General features: G+C 38.9%; 2 protein-coding genes across 2 annotated transcripts in view; both read right to left on the bottom strand.

Moving 5' to 3' along the window:
- Positions 1 to 4162: 4162 nt before the first annotated feature.
- LOC145492922 (uncharacterized) overlaps positions 4163 to 15894 on the bottom strand; it is a 100624-nt gene continuing 88892 nt past the window's right edge. Inside the window, exon 2 of the mRNA XM_081472300.1 lies at positions 4163 to 5346. The gene's annotated coding sequence lies outside the window, so the exon portion shown is untranslated. The remainder of the gene's footprint in view (positions 5347 to 15894) is intronic.
- On the bottom strand, positions 5356 to 15052 carry LOC145492923 (uncharacterized). The gene is made up of 4 exons (XM_081472301.1): positions 14730 to 15052; positions 13139 to 13222; positions 10243 to 10354; positions 5356 to 6500 (listed from the first exon to the last, which is right to left on the bottom strand). Exons 1-4 carry the CDS (start codon positions 14790 to 14792, stop codon positions 5836 to 5838), a joined length of 924 nt encoding a protein of 307 aa, XP_081328427.1. The 5' UTR covers positions 14793 to 15052; the 3' UTR covers positions 5356 to 5835.

Below are 15894 nucleotides of genomic sequence, written 5' to 3'. Positions count from 1 at the left end.
CTTTTCTGGTTCACCCAGGCTGAAGTCCATGCAATACAGTTGCTGAGTGCTTCGGGATATGTAACAAAATCGTGATATTGATTTTTCCGTCGTACGTGATGTTATAGGAATCTGTTACTTATCCTTTTCTGGTTCACCCAGGCTGAAGTCCATGCAATACAGTTGCTGAGTACTTCGGGATATGTAACAAAATCGTGATAGTTATTTTTCCGTCGTGCATGACATTATAGGAAAATGTTACATATCCTTTCTGGTTCACCCAGGCTGAAGTCCATGCAATACAGTTGCTGAGTACTTCGGGATATGTAACAAAATCGTCATAGTTATTTTTCCGTCGTGCGTGACGTTATAGGAACATGTTACATATCCTTTTCTGGTTCACCTATGCTGAAGTCCATGCAATACAGTTGCTGAGTACTTCGGGATATGTAACAAAATCGTGATATTGATTTTTCCGTCGTACGTGACATTATAGGAATCTGTTACTTATCCTTTTCTGGTTCACCCAGGCTGAAGTCCATGCAATACAGTTGCTGAGTACTTCGGGATATGTAACAAAATCGTCATAGTTATTTTTCCATCGTGCGTGACGTTATAGGAACATGTTACATATCCTTTTCTGGTTCACCTATGCTGAAGTCCATGCAATAGAGTTGCTGAGTACTTCGGGATATGTAACAAAATCGTGATATTGATTTTTCCGTCGTGCATGACATTATAGGAACATGTTACATATCCTTTTCTGGTTCACCCAGGCTGAAGTCCATGCAATACCGTTGCTGAGTGCTTCGGGATATATAACAAAATCGTCATAGTTATTTTACCGTCGTGCATGACATTATAGGAAAATGTTACATATCCTTTTCTGGTTCACCCAGGCTGAAGTCCATGCAATACAGTTGCTGAGTGCTTCGGGATATGTAACAAATTCGTGATATTGATTTTTCCGTCGTACGTGACATTATAGGAATCTGTTACTTATCCTTTTCTGGTTCACCCAGGCTGAAGTCCATGCAATACAGTTGCTGAGTACTTCGGGATATGTAACAAAATCGTGATAGTTATTTTTCCGTCGTGCATGACATTACAGGAACATGTTACATATCCTTTCTGGTTCATCCAGGCTGACGTCCATGCAATACAGTTGCTGAGTGCTTCGGGATATGTAACAAAATCGTGATAGTTATTTTTCCGTCGTGCGTGACGTTATAGGAACATGTTACATATCCTTTTCTGGTTCACCTATGCTGAAGTCCATGCAATATAGTTGCTGAGTGCTTCGGGATATGTAACAAAATCGTCATAGTTATTTTTCCGTCGTGCATGGCATTATAGGAAAATGTTACATATCCTTTTCTGGTTCACCCAGGCTGAAGTCCATGCAATACAGTTGCTGAGTGCTTCGGGATATGTAACAAAATCGTGATATTGATTTTTCCGTCGTACGTGACATTATAGGAATCTGTTACTTATCCTTTTCTGGTTCACCCAGGCTGAAGTCCATGCAATACAGTTGCTGAGTACTTCGGGATATGTAACAAAATCGTGATAGTTATTTTTCCGTCGTGCATGACATTACAGGAACATGTTACATATCCTTTCTGGTTCATCCAGGCTGAAGTCCATGCAATACAGTTGCTGAGTACTTCGGGATATGTAACAAAATCGTCATAGTTATTTTTCCGTCGTGCGTGACGTTATAGGAACATGTTACATATCCTTTTCTGGTTCACCTATGCTTAAGTCCATGCAATACAGTTGCTGAGTACTTCGGGATATGTAACAAAATCGTGATATTGATTTTTCCGTCGTGCATGACATTATAGGAACATGTTACATATCCTTTTCTGGTTCACCCAGGCTGAAGTCCATGCAATACCGTTGCTGAGTGCTTCGGGATATATAACACAATCATCATAGTTATTTTACCGTCGTGCATGACATTATAGGAAAATGTTACATATCCTTTTCTGGTTCACCCATGCTGAAGTCCATGCAATACAGTTGCTGAGCGCTTCGGGATATGTAACAAAATCGTCATAGTTATTTTTCCGTCGTGCGTGACATTATGGGAAAATGTTACATATCCTTTTCTGGTTCACCCAGGCTGAAGTCCATGCAATACAGTTGCTGAGTACGTCGGGATATGTAACAAAATCGTGATATTGATTTTTCCGTCGTACGTGACATTATAGGAATCTGTTACTTATCCTTTTCTGGTTCACCCAGGCTGAAGTCCATGCAATACAGTTGCTGAGTACTTCGGGATATGTAACAAAATCGTGATAGTTATTTTTCCGTCGTGCATGACATTATAGGAACATGTTACATATCCTTTCTGGTTCATCCAGGCTGAAGTCCATGCAATAGAGTTGCTGAGTACTTCGGGATATGTAACAAAATCGTGATAGTTATTTTACCGTCGTGCATGACATTATAGGAAAATGTTACATATCCTTTTCTGGTTCACCCAGGCTGAAGTCCATGCAATACAGTTGCTGAGTACGTCGGGATATGTAACAAAATCGTGATATTGATTTTTCCGTCGTACGTGACATTATAGGAATCTGTTACTTATCCTTTTCTGGTTCACCCAGGCTGAAGTCCATGCAATACAGTTGCTGAGTACGTCGGGATATGTAACAAAATCGTGATAGTTATTTTTCCGTCGTGCATGACATTATAGGAACATGTTACATATCCTTTCTGGTTCATCCAGGCTGAAGTCCATGCAATAGAGTTGCTGAGTACTTCGGGATATGTAACAAAATCGTGATAGTTATTTTACCGTCGTGCATGACATTATAGGAAAATGTTACATATCCTTTTCTGGTTCACCCAGGCTGAAGTCCGTGCAATACAGTTGCTGAGTACGTCGGGATATGTAACAAAATCGTGATATTGATTTTTCCGTCGTACGTGACATTATAGGAATCTGTTACTTATCCTTTTCTGGTTCACCCAGGCTGAAGTCCATGCAATACAGTTGCTGAGTACTTCGGGATATGTAACAAAATCGTCATAGTTATTTTTCCGTCGTGCATGACATTACAGGAACATGTTACATATCCTTTCTGGTTCATCCAGGCTGACGTCCATGCAATACAGTTGCTGAGTGCTTCGGGATATGTAACAAAATCGTCATAGTTATTTTTCCGTCGTGCATGGCATTATAGGAACATGTTACATCTCCTTTTCTGGTTCACCCAGGCTGAAGTCCATGCAATACAGTTGCTGAGTGCTTCGGGATATGTAACAAAATCGTGATATTGATTTTTCCGTCGTACGTGACATTATAGGAATCTGTTACTTATCCTTTTCTGGTTCACCCAGGCTGAAGTCCATGCAATACAGTTGCTGAGTACTTCGGGATATGTAACAAAATCGTGATAGTTATTTTTCCGTCGTGCATGACATTACAGGAACATGTTACATATCCTTTCTGGTTCATCCAGGCTGACGTCCATGCAATACAGTTGCTGAGTGCTTCGGGATATGTAACAAAATCGTCATAGTTATTTTTCCGTCGTGCGTGACGTTATAGGAACATGTTACATATCCTTTTCTGGTTCACCTATGCTGAAGTCCATGCAATACAGTTGCTGAGTACTTCGGGATATGTAACAAAATCGTCATAGTTATTTTTCCGTCGTGCATGGCATTATAGGAACATGTTACATATCCTTTTCTGGTTCACCCAGGCTAAAGTCCATGCAATACAGTTGCTGAGTGCTTCGGGGTATATAACAAAATCGTCATAGTTATTTTACCGTCGTGCATGACATTATAGGAAAATGTTACATATCCTTTTCTGGTTCACCCAGGCTGAAGTCCATGCAATACAGTTGCTGAGCGCTTCGGGATATGTAACAAAATCGCCATAGTTATTTTTCTGTCGTGCGTGAAATTATAGGAACATGTTACATATCCTTTCTGGTTCATCCAGGCTGAAGTCCATGCAATACAGTTGCTGAGTACTTCGGGATATGTAACAAAATCGCCACAGTTATTTTTCCGTTGTGCGTGACATTATAGGAACATGTGACATATCCTTTCTAGTTCATCCAGGCTGAAGTCCATGCAATACCGTTGCTGAGTGCTTCGGGATATGTAACAAAATCGTCATAGTTATTTTTTCCGTCGTGCGTGACATTATAGGAACATGTTACATATCCTTTCTGGTTCATCCAAGCTGAAGTCCATGCAGTAGAGTTGCTGAGTGCTTCGGGATATGTAACAAAATCGTAATAGTGATTTTTCCGTCGTGCTCTTTCCAGAATCGCTCGGCATTTCTCGAAAAGAATTACATCATGTACTCGAGATTTCTATCGCTCTTGAGAGCTTTGACATAATTTTTGAGATGATTTCCTGACTGCCCATAACATTAACTGATTTTCAAAGTGTCGGTGTACATGATCTTCGAATTCGAATACTAGAAAATTCAGATTATTTTTGGAATCGCTAAGCAACAAACATGTATACAAAGAATACCCTAAACAGGTTTCAATCAGGCTTTCCGCGGAAAATCTGAGAACATTTCTGACTCTCGGGCATTTCTGGGCTGCTGCGCATAGTCACTTCGCTTACTGAATAACAGTGATAACTGAGATTAGCGAAAACATTTCATCTATACGTGCTCCGTAGCTTTACAAGAGTAAGAAATGTATCAAAAATTCTAAGTTTTAAACTGGCGTTTGCGCCCCAACCTAGAAAACACATTGTTTCAACGTTATTTTTTCTTTTCCCGTATCGCCGACTATTAAAATGTTTTGTATCTTTCTGACACGATGGAATTGTCTTACAGTAAATATAATTTCACGCTTTAGGATTATGACACATTCGTGCAAAACTTGACGCGTTTTGTGGAACATAAACGATCACCGACAGGGATATGATTACACTGGAATGTTGTAAGCCACTGGATATCCCGTGGAGATGTAGGACTAAAAGTTGTACATCTCCACGGGATCCCAGGTCTGTTTTTTGGTTGCTAAGAACGTCTGGCTCGTTATGGCCTATACCAGAGCTAGTTCAGCTGAATTTTGCTACCCTATACTAGAGTAAACTCCCCAAATCCCCCCATCTATCGACACTGTTGAGGCTGATTTGCGTAAATTTAAACTTGCCGATTTGATTTTTTTATATTTTTGAGTGGCAATTCCTGGTTTCCTTAGTCTAGATAAAATCTTCAACCAACTAGTCAGTTTTGTGAAAAATTATACCCTATTCTAGACCCAAACGCTCTGATTTATATACCCTATCATAGAGTAAACTGCTTGAAAACCATACTCTTCACAGCGGCACATACCTATATAGCCCATATATGGCAGTGCCCCCCTCCCCGGGCTTTTTTCCCTCAGGAAATGTTCAGGGTAATGAGTCGAGTTAACATGTGTCGTCAGTTTGGCGAGAAAATTTTGTTTAAGCAGAACAATTTCTGAAGCTCCCGCGGGAAGTAAAAGTTGCAGTTAACAGGATGTCCGCACAGTGAGAGTTTGGCGGACTGGAAAAAAAACGCCCCTGATGTCCCTGAAAGAGTTTACAATGCATTATCAACTTAAAAAACACAACGTTAATGGTGAAGATCACACTTTTATTTTAAGTCTTGTTCTGGGATATAAGGTACTGACCGATGACAAACTAGATATACGTCTAATGATATACAACAGTAAAGATAGAATGCTCTTTTTCAAAGGAAACCGTGCGCGTTACATATTTTCACGGAACCTATTAATCAATATTGTGTCCTTTGCCTTAAAAATCACCCCTACTTCCCTTCACCGAAAATATATATTTAATTGTTTCACTTTGAAGTTTTCATTTTTGACCTCCACTTCACTTAGTACTCACGGAAGTGTCTATACAGGTGCAGTTGTACTTCAGGAAGGAGGTGCCAGCAGGGCATGCTGGTAATGGCTTTGGACACTCACACTCACATTTGGATTTGTTGAGCACTTTGCCCTTGCGATTACAGCGATCTTTTATTTTTTCCCTGCAGTCGCAGTCACAGATGTCTCGGTTCCATTCTTCATTATTATTGCGGCTGTCGCAATGCTTCGGTGCGCTGTTGCACTCACACTGGCAGGTCTTGTCGTTGAACCACTGTATACTGGTGTTACACGACTTGCTCAAGGCTTGTTTGCATTTACATTCGCAGGTCCCGTTTAAGTAGTCGTGGACGGCTGTGTTGCAGTCAGACTTGCGAGTTCTGCATGCGCATCCGCACTTTGTGTGATTATAGACTGTGATGTCTTTGATTGATGTGTTGGGAGGATTGGAATTTGTTATTTCAATCACCTTCAGCATAACCTCCTCCTGTTCCATGACTGTACAGTTCTGAATGTTGTGCTTTCCTAAACATTCACCCACGCAACGGTGAAGCAGCACTATTGAGGGTATAAGTTTAACGCTATCATCCGGCCAGTCCAATTCAACCATAGTCGGGTACGGGTCGGCGCACGCATGCTGTGTAGCCAGTGCTACCGTATTTTTCTTATCCCCTGATCATGTAAACAAAAAAAGAGGTTAAATAATCATTCTTTTGTTCCTTAAGTTTTTTCCCTAACACAATTTCTGTGAAAAAGTTGAATAGCCTACCTGCATAATTATACTCTATAAGCATTTACAAGCATTAAGTGACTATGTGCATAAGTAATGGTAAATTAATGTTTAAATGATAGTAATGTGTACATTCTAGGCAATTCCTACTCTACATTTCCCTCTTTTTAACAGAGGAAAGAATAAATGTCGTCGAAATGGCCATTGAACTAGTTTTCCTTCTTCTCCTTCTTTTTCTTCATGTCATTTTCTCTCCCATAATGCGAATACTTCAACAAAGACCACCCGATAAAATTTTTGTACAAATTTAACGAAAAAAACCCTTGGACGTTAATAGTTTTTCAACAAATTATTGCACATTACAAAGGCAATTTATGGTCATGTTTATTCGTTTTACACTTTAATGTCATTGGTCAATTTGCCAAAATTTGCTTGGTTAACCTAATGGGAAGTACTCTCACTGTAACGATTTTTTTGTGAGTTGAATGAAATTGTCTTAGCATTGACTTAATTGCTCAGTGGCATAGCCAATCCCAGGTTACCCTGAGCAGAGAGGCACTATGAAACGGTTGAAGGTCTTGTTCATAAACGCACGAGGGAAAGGCCGATGACAAGACGGAAAGACGGAAGAGTTTTCGTAATAGCCAACTGGAGCCATAATCAGGCATGGACACTGTAAGGTGGGAACCGTTCTTGGAGTGGTGGAACAAATTGCATTGTCCTTATAATTTGCATTTTTTTTTTGCGAAAATAGGTTCACAGTACTTATAACTTCTGTATTGTTCTTCCCTGTTCTGGAATGATTGATTAGAATATTTCTAAATCAATGTTAGGCTTCCAAGCAGGCTCCTTGAAAAAAAAGTCGCCCACATTCATAACTTAGTTGCGACCGATGACCGGACTTCTGTCAGTCAGCAACCTTGATTTTATTTGTCTGTATTTGCGAATAAAGTTCTTAAAGTTACATCGATAGAAAATTAAATTTTACAGTCATTGCTACCTCGCATGCGTTGGTGTACTAAAGAGAATGTAAGGTGTTGTGTGTTTTTTGTTTCATAACTAAATGTAGCTGTATTTTGTCTGAGGAAGCAAAGAATACGACAGAGAATTCTGATGAGAGCTAACAGATTTTTCTCTCTGTTTTCTAGAATGTCTTGTAGTGTCATCCCAAAGCTTTATGCCTTAATAAACGGCACGCAATGCATGCAGAAGCGATGACGTTTAAAAATTAAAATTGTTCCTAGAAGATTGGAACATGAGCAGACAAACGGATTCTTAAACTTTTAGGTTAGACATTTTAGGGGTTTACATTTAGGGTAGTCCATTGGTGGTTCATTCAAGTAGTTCATGTACCAGGTCCATCTTGTTAGTCCATGTGCTAGGGGTCAGCGAAATGTACCAACCCAAATAAAAAGCACTCCGCTGAAAAGTTCCTCTCTCTGAAATCAACACCTTATTATCTTTAAAGATATTTGGCAAAGCTAATTAATTACCTCACCGGAAATTAATTTGTTGTTTTAACCTTCCTTGTCCAAGAGAAGATCATTTTCTCTTGACTTGTCATATCGCGTGTTTGACCCGCTTGTCTATCTAAAATTGTATGTATCGAAGATATGTTATTATGAGTTTGCCCGTTATAGCAAATTTATCCGACATTGTATAAACCAAAATCCACCCCCAAATCTTCGTTTAAAAGCTGAAATTAAAAGCACTCCGCTGATCCTACAAACAACAAGGGAAAGCCGCGAAGTACAAGTTTCTCTCTTTGAAATCGACACCTTATTATCTTTAAAGATATTTGGCAACGGTAATTACCTCACAGAAAATTAATTTGTTGTTAACCGTATACTTGTCATCCATGAACATTCGTATTGTCTTTACCCTGACAAAACGATTATCGATTGTTTAATCACAACCACTTTTTCGTTGACAGAAAATATAAAACAGCACATTTCCAAAACTTCATAAAAAACTGAAAACTGCAAATGAATCGTACCCTGACTTCATTCTCACTACTGTAAACTGTATATTTCAGTGCTCATACAATGCTCATTCAATTCACTTCAAGACTGGCAAAAGTACAACTGCGCTACCAATCCGTAAATTTTATGTAGACCCTTCAGCTATTGCGTGTGCGACTTACTTGTCTATCTAAATTTGTATGTATGTACGATATGTTCTTATTACGAGTTTGCCAGTGAGCGCAAATTTATCCGACACTGTATAAACCAAAATCAACCCCCCAAATCTTCGTTTAAAAGCTGAAATTAAAAGCACTCCTCTGATCCTGCAAACAGCAAAGGAAAGCCGCAAAGGCAACGCGCAAAGGAATGTTACTCTCTCTGAAATCGACACCTTATCATCTTTAAAAATATTTGGCACACTAATTACCTCAACGGAAATTAAGTTGTTGTTTTAACTGTATACTTGTCATATCGATTAAAAGCAGTCTACTGATCCTACAAACAGCAAAGGAAAGCCGCAAAGCCTTCACCTATCGCCTGTGCGACTTACTTGTCTATCTAAACTTGTATGTATGGAGGATTTGTCCTTATTATGAGTTTGCCCGTGAACGCAAATTTATCCGATACTGTTTAAACCAAATCCACCCCTAAATCTTCTTTTAAAAGCTCCAATTAAAAGCACTCCGCTGAACCTACAAACAGCAAAGGAAAGCATGCAGCAAAGGAACTCCCAGGGGGATAAAAAGTGCGCGACATAAGCGCACGGACATAAGCGCGACAAACTATGCGAAATCACTATCCAAAGAAATGCATGCATGCCAGCATAAAGCGATGACGTCACACAATACGTCATCGCTTAAAAATACCTTACGCTTTTTCGTTTCAACGGACAGCTCGAAACGTTAAGGTGGCTCTGAACCCCATGTATATATTTTTTTAACTTTGCCAAAAGTTGCCTCTTATCCTGTTTATCAAAATTCCATAATAAGAAAGGGGTGCCCGAGCTCGTTTTTGAGTTATTTGCAGTTAAAACTAAAATTAAGGGTGCTTTTTACAAGTCATACTGTTGCTATGGTAACCTATTGTGTCACGAAAATGATAACAACATGTTGCCCAATGATTGGACAGCTTTTTGATGCCATAGTTGTAGAATTAACTGATAAAAAATGGTTATAATGACCCATTAGAATCTAAGTCTTTTAGAGTGTAGGAAAACGCTTAGAGCCACCTTAATTTTATGTATAGATTGGAATTAACTCGGAAAAGAATCTCATAATGAGGTACAACATGTAACGGCAGTCTGCCATGTTTTTAGAACGTCTTGTAGTATTTGAATTGTTTGCTGTTCTGATTCACCAACATTGTTGACATTTACAGTCTTACCTTAAAAAAAGTGAATTTTCTACAAAGTAAATTAAAACCATTGCTTAGTGCGCTCATCTCCGGATCGAGCGGTCCGGGTTTGAGCCCTGGCCGGGGACATTGTGTTGTGTTCTTGGACACTTTACTCTCACATTGCCTCTCTCCACCCAGGTGCACAAATAAATACCGGCGAACTTAATGCTGGGGGTAACCCAGCGATGGACTACCACCCCTTCCAGGGAGGAAATACTTCTAGTCACTTCATGTTGCGCAAATCGGGATAAGCTCCGGCCTCATGAGCCAGTTGGTTCGTATACAGACTTTATTGCTTACGTGACTTTTAAGACATTTATCTTACATTTAGCGGTAGTAGTCCCTTGAGGAGATGCAGCCACGTCACAGATAATAGATGTAGCTGTAATGGCGTCATCTAGCGCGACTCTTTTCAAATCGTCGGCAAATGCAAAGTCCTGCAAACAAATATATTGCTTATATGTTGTTAAATTGTCTTCAACGTGTTAGCGCTAAAAATGATAAACAAAATATGAAATTACATGAGGTAGTTTCAACTTTTGGTGCACATACAATGATTCTATTCAAACGTTAAAATACCCTGCAAGTATTTAGCCCGATGTAATCTTGCTTATTCTTGCTTTTTAAATTGGCTCGACCCTCACTGAGGGGGGCGTAAGGGTTTGCGGTGATGCGGTTTTGCGTTATTTTTGGTGCGGTTTTGCGGTAATTTTCGTTTTAACTCGCGGTATTGCGGTTTCAAAACACTAAGCGGTTTGCGGTTATTACAACATTTAAGTCACGGTTTTCGGTGAAAAAAAAATGTGTGCGGTGATAACACGCTTTAGAACAGTCGGCAGGCGGTCGGCATGCGGTTGTTTTGCAAGCGCGAGCCAAGTGTTTTGTTTTACAACGCATCAGGGTTCATTACATCAGCTTACAAGTTAACTCTGTGGTTTGCAATTAACAATCGTCTTCTCCACTGAACGTGAACTCTTTAGGAGACAAGAAGGTCACAATTCCAGAAGTAACATTTATTCCGCGTTCCACAACTAGCACAGGGTCGTCCAAGGTAATCAGTCACCCAATGCAAGATGTACAGGATCAGTGACAGAGTTTTTCAAAGTCAAGGAGATATCCGTACTTGTTCAAGTACATGACCCACATACTTGGCATTTGGTTAGTAGTAAACAGAGTATAATAGTGTAGTACAATATACCGTCAGCGTTATGATGGTATGTTTAATATTAACGTACAATGTTATCAGAATATATCACAAGTCTTTCTGACGTCAGCTTTCATATTGTGGCCTCCATGTACGTGCGGTTTCGGTATTCGGGAAAAAATCCGATGCGGTTTGCGGTTTTTTGGCGTATATCTGTGCGGTTTTGCGGTTTTCGGACCCCCCTTACGCCCCCTCCTCACTGTGGCCTTCTACCGGGCGTGATGTAGTCCAGTTCTGGTTCCCTCTCTAGCACGCAACGCTACGCTCTCAGGACAAAAGGACCCGCTCTCCCGAGAGCGTAACGTTGCATGACAGAGAGAGGGTCAAGGCGTGACGTTGCAAACGTTAACTAATGAAGTAATTAATCACCCAACACGGCTAAACTGACCCCTCAGTTTCAACGGACCAGAACTACTTTTGAGGCCATGGACAGACAAACATGCAAACTTTTCACTTAAAATGTCAGTCACTGACCAAAAACAGGTCATTTCAGAACGATCACAAAAGATGAACTACTTAACATCTACACGAACTCTGCTTATTCCAAAATGCGAAAGAAAAACGCCTTAGACTCTTGCTGAAGTTGAACAATCTGATTTCAAAGCAGACACGTTTCATTTGTTCGAGCTCTGTTCTAGCACGTCCTAGTACTATTTTAACACCCCATGTCTTAAGTTAAAAAAATTATCCTCGCCAACTGTTATGGATGACTTTTAATTTAAGTTCTAAGAATTACATAGAAGATTAAGCGAGACTACGAGACAGTGTAGGACTGGAAAGGAGAAGGCACCATTCAAGGTCTCTCCCCAGTCACGCTAGCAACTTTTTCCCCGCCCTCGTCCCAGATTTTCCTTGGATCGGAGCTGTGTTTCGTCAAATTAACTCTAAAATGTGGCGGTAGTTTACTTGTTTTGCATTCTTTAGATAACTTCGTTGTTCGCATTGCCACTCTACTTAATAATGCAACAATGTTGTAAAGAGAAGATAAATAGAAGTTGTTGACACGAGAAGCAGCCAAGAGAAGATGAAGGGTGAGACAGTTGATCGATCATAAAGGTCTTATTATCAAGCTACTTTTAGATCACTCCCAGTGGCTGAAATCCAGGAGGGTCTCAAAATAGTCAATTTACGTGGATAGCCCAAGTGGCTTTACAAGTATTTTCATCGATAATGTTGTATGGATCGTGTGCATGAAGTGTTGCATGGGAAGAAAATGTAAAAAGAGTTCAAATTGCAAAAGCGAGCAGCTCGCGTTATCGTGAATGCAGACATGGAAGAGAGAAGAGTATAATTTGAAAGACTTAATTGGTTGCCGCTGAAAGATGAAATAAATCTCTTAAAGTGGAAATTGATATTTAGGCGTATCATAGAGGCTGACCGTCCGAGTTACATAACAGAGCTACTATCTGGAAATTCAGACTCGCATAGTAGGGTTAGTCGTTAAGCGAATTATAATTTAATGGGTCCTCGGTACGTTAGAGAAACAGATGGAGGCAGGGCATTTCAAGTTCATGGCGCAAAGCTGTGGAATAGAATCCCTCTAGAAATAAGTGAAAAGGACACCATCGGTTCCTTTAGCTCGGCCATAAAAAAAAAACAATTCTTAGCATAGTATTGTGAGTAGAGATATTCATGTGTTTTGAATTAATTTTTATATACATTTGTAGATGGGTAGATGTTTTGCAATTATTATTCATACTTTGTACTATTCACCTCCACTTCGGTGAATAATTGTTAATTACTATATAACTGGTCGTAGATGTTTAGCACGCAGGACCACTAGTTTATCAGTTCATACTGTCATTTGTCACTCTCTAAATAAAGTTGATTATAATTATTATTATTATTGTTGTTGTTATTATTATTATTATTATTATTATTATTATTATTATCCTCCATATTATCTGGACGGGAACTGGGCACCATGTCTAAAAGTAGCTTGGAGGAGATTGCCTTGGAAATAAGGCCTGCATGGGGGTCTCGTACCCGTCCCTCCCTCTTGAAGCAGCAGACTTACGTTCTCACTATCCTCTTGGATTTCTTCCTCGGCTCCTCTCAGGAATTTTGGCCCATCGACGTCATCGAGCCACGACTCCTGCAACTGAATTTTTAATTTAGAATTTTCCATCTGCATCTTGATGATAAACAGTAAGGTAAAACTTGAATAATGTGTTCAGCCTCCTTCGACTGGGATCATTTTCTTGGGCCGTGATTTTAAAGCTTTTATTAAATATCATGTGAATAAATTCTATATTTACCTTTCGCGTGCTAAACATGGAACCTTATGAACAGTAATGCATGGTATTATTTCACAGCCCTATTCTCAATGAAAACTATTCACATGCAGTCATGATCAACTTTTTCAAAGCGGACACCCACTGTATGAGCTATCGATAAATAACCACTGATGTTAAGGAGCAGTAGTCACATGCGCACGTATTAAAACTATTTTTAATACTCATTGATTATCGTGAAAGTGAACACCGAGAAAATTCAGTGTGGCTTGTAACAGTCCCTGCACTCGGTCACTTCTCAAGGAGCTATTTTAACACTGCGAAGCTCTTGTGGTTATATGTGTCGTCGTGGAAACGGGATACTCTTTGACAGCGCTAAACTTTCGATCACCTTTGTAACAGCGCGCACCAGGAAATAATCAGTCTGCGTAAAAGAAACTGAAGGACTAAAATTCTTTTCTTCACAAAGATTTATAATTATAAGCTTTAACAAAAAAATAGTTCCTGGTTATTTTGAAGGTCTTTTCGTGCCCGTGCGGAGAGGCAGATCTAACACGTCTTTTGTCATTCAAATGACGTTCTAAAATTGTTGTAAGCATAGATACATCGATCCATGTAGTCAGTTTGTAGTTTTTAATAGCATAGAATTATATGATATTACATTATTCACATTCATAAACAACGGGATGAGAGAAAAATTAACATAAACGAAGTGTAGTCAAGTGTCAAATAGTTGATATTTTGCCTTCTTTCGCCAAGAAACAGTCGCAGTGTTGGAAGATAGATCAAGGTAGGTTTCAAAACTGATGTAAAATTCTTACGTACATTCAGCCGTCTATAAAAACAACTGAAATGTTAAAATAACAATGACAGAAGGTAATAAATCGTATTACACAGAACCACCACATTCTTTGAAAGGTATACGGCTCTAGTCTTTTAATAATTTTTATGTAAGAATTTGTCCTAATCCAATTCTAAAATTTATTCGAAATTTACTCAATTTTCTGCACTCAGTACTTTGGAAAAACTTGACTTTTTACAACTGTTCTCATTTGATTTAATTCGAATTATTTTTACAAAAATTATGCAATTTAAAGAAATTATGTTTGGAGTAACATGTAATGGTTTTACACACAAAACCCCGAATTCATTCGATCGATCTACAATTGAATGTCAAAATTATATATTTTATTTGTCACGTGACCGAGCTTAATGTGTTCCTTCAACAGATCTTATTTCTATGAATTTATATGCTAAACGAATTTTCTGTCGCAAACCGCCTTTGTTTAGACCAAGGACTAGTCTTAAGTCTTGAAAAGAGCTACTGGATCGTCAATGAGTTCGGATTCGAATTGTTTAACTATGCTATCTTACCTGATGTAAGCCTGATGTAGTTGCGTGGAAAAGGAAGGCGGCAATAAACACGTATTTTAACATGTTGGCAAGACTTTGAAATTATCGCTCAACTGCTGCTAACTTCCAGGGTAGTGAGTCCAAGCCTGAGACCATGTGAGGCTCTTTTTATGCATGCAAAGAGAAATTGATCCTAAACAAGTGTAGCTTTTAAAGCTAATGACGTCACTAAATCTTATGACATCGGCTTTTTTTGTGAGTGATGGCCGTTTCCAAGGGCCCTTAAATTTAAAATGTCGCTTGTATGAATCCTCGATACAAAGAAGCCTAAAGGGTTTGCCGTTGCACTTTCCAGCTGAAGTATATCCTGTGACTCAAAACACGTAGATATGCTTCTGTAATGAATAAAATCATAAAATTAGTAGGGTTCATTTTCATGCAGTTGGCGTGAAAAAAAAAAAAAAAAAAAAACCCAAGCAAACAACAACCGACCCATTTCGGTTTAATTTTTGTTTCTCTTTCATAAGGAATACTTGTAAAAAAAAATAACATTAACAGAAGAACAACCTCCTCCTCAAATTGTTTATTTTAACACAACTACAAAATGGAACGGAACACTTTAACTACTTAAGGAAACTATTTAGTAATTACTACTATTTATTCTCGGCTTGTCACTGTAACTTAGAAATCAAAGTGATCCACGTTTTATGCCATCAAACTTAAGTGCAAACCATATTGTTTACAAGAGGAAATGCCGTGGAAATTTTTAAGCTCAAAAAGACAAGGAAAGGAGAGCCCAGGAAACTAAGGATACAGAGATTTTTAACAAACAATATCTGGCAATTGATAGTAAGCAATGTTGTCTTTCAAGAAGTAGTATTTTGCGGTCACATAAACAGGATGTAAAATGATTTTGACATAATACACGTTTTATTTGAGAGGTAAACAAGTTCATTACATCAAATCAAATGGTTTCTGGGAACATCTTACTCTTCGTCGGATGCTTCAAAGAGCCTTTTTTGTGAAATCTGAGTTAAGACTCCTTCTGTTCCTTAATTATTATACAAACATTAAATTGGAAGAAGGTCACGTTTAAAGTTGTTAAAATACGCTCTCGCTAACGACAAAACACGCACTGTCTTTTCATAAATCCTGACCAGTTTTCGGTAAACGTTTTATCTATCAC

Source organism: Orbicella franksi, chromosome 7 (genome assembly GCF_964199315.1).
Source record: "Orbicella franksi chromosome 7, jaOrbFran1.1, whole genome shotgun sequence".
NCBI lineage: Eukaryota > Metazoa > Cnidaria > Anthozoa > Scleractinia > Merulinidae > Orbicella > Orbicella franksi.
This window is presented reverse-complemented; position numbering and strand designations above follow the sequence as displayed.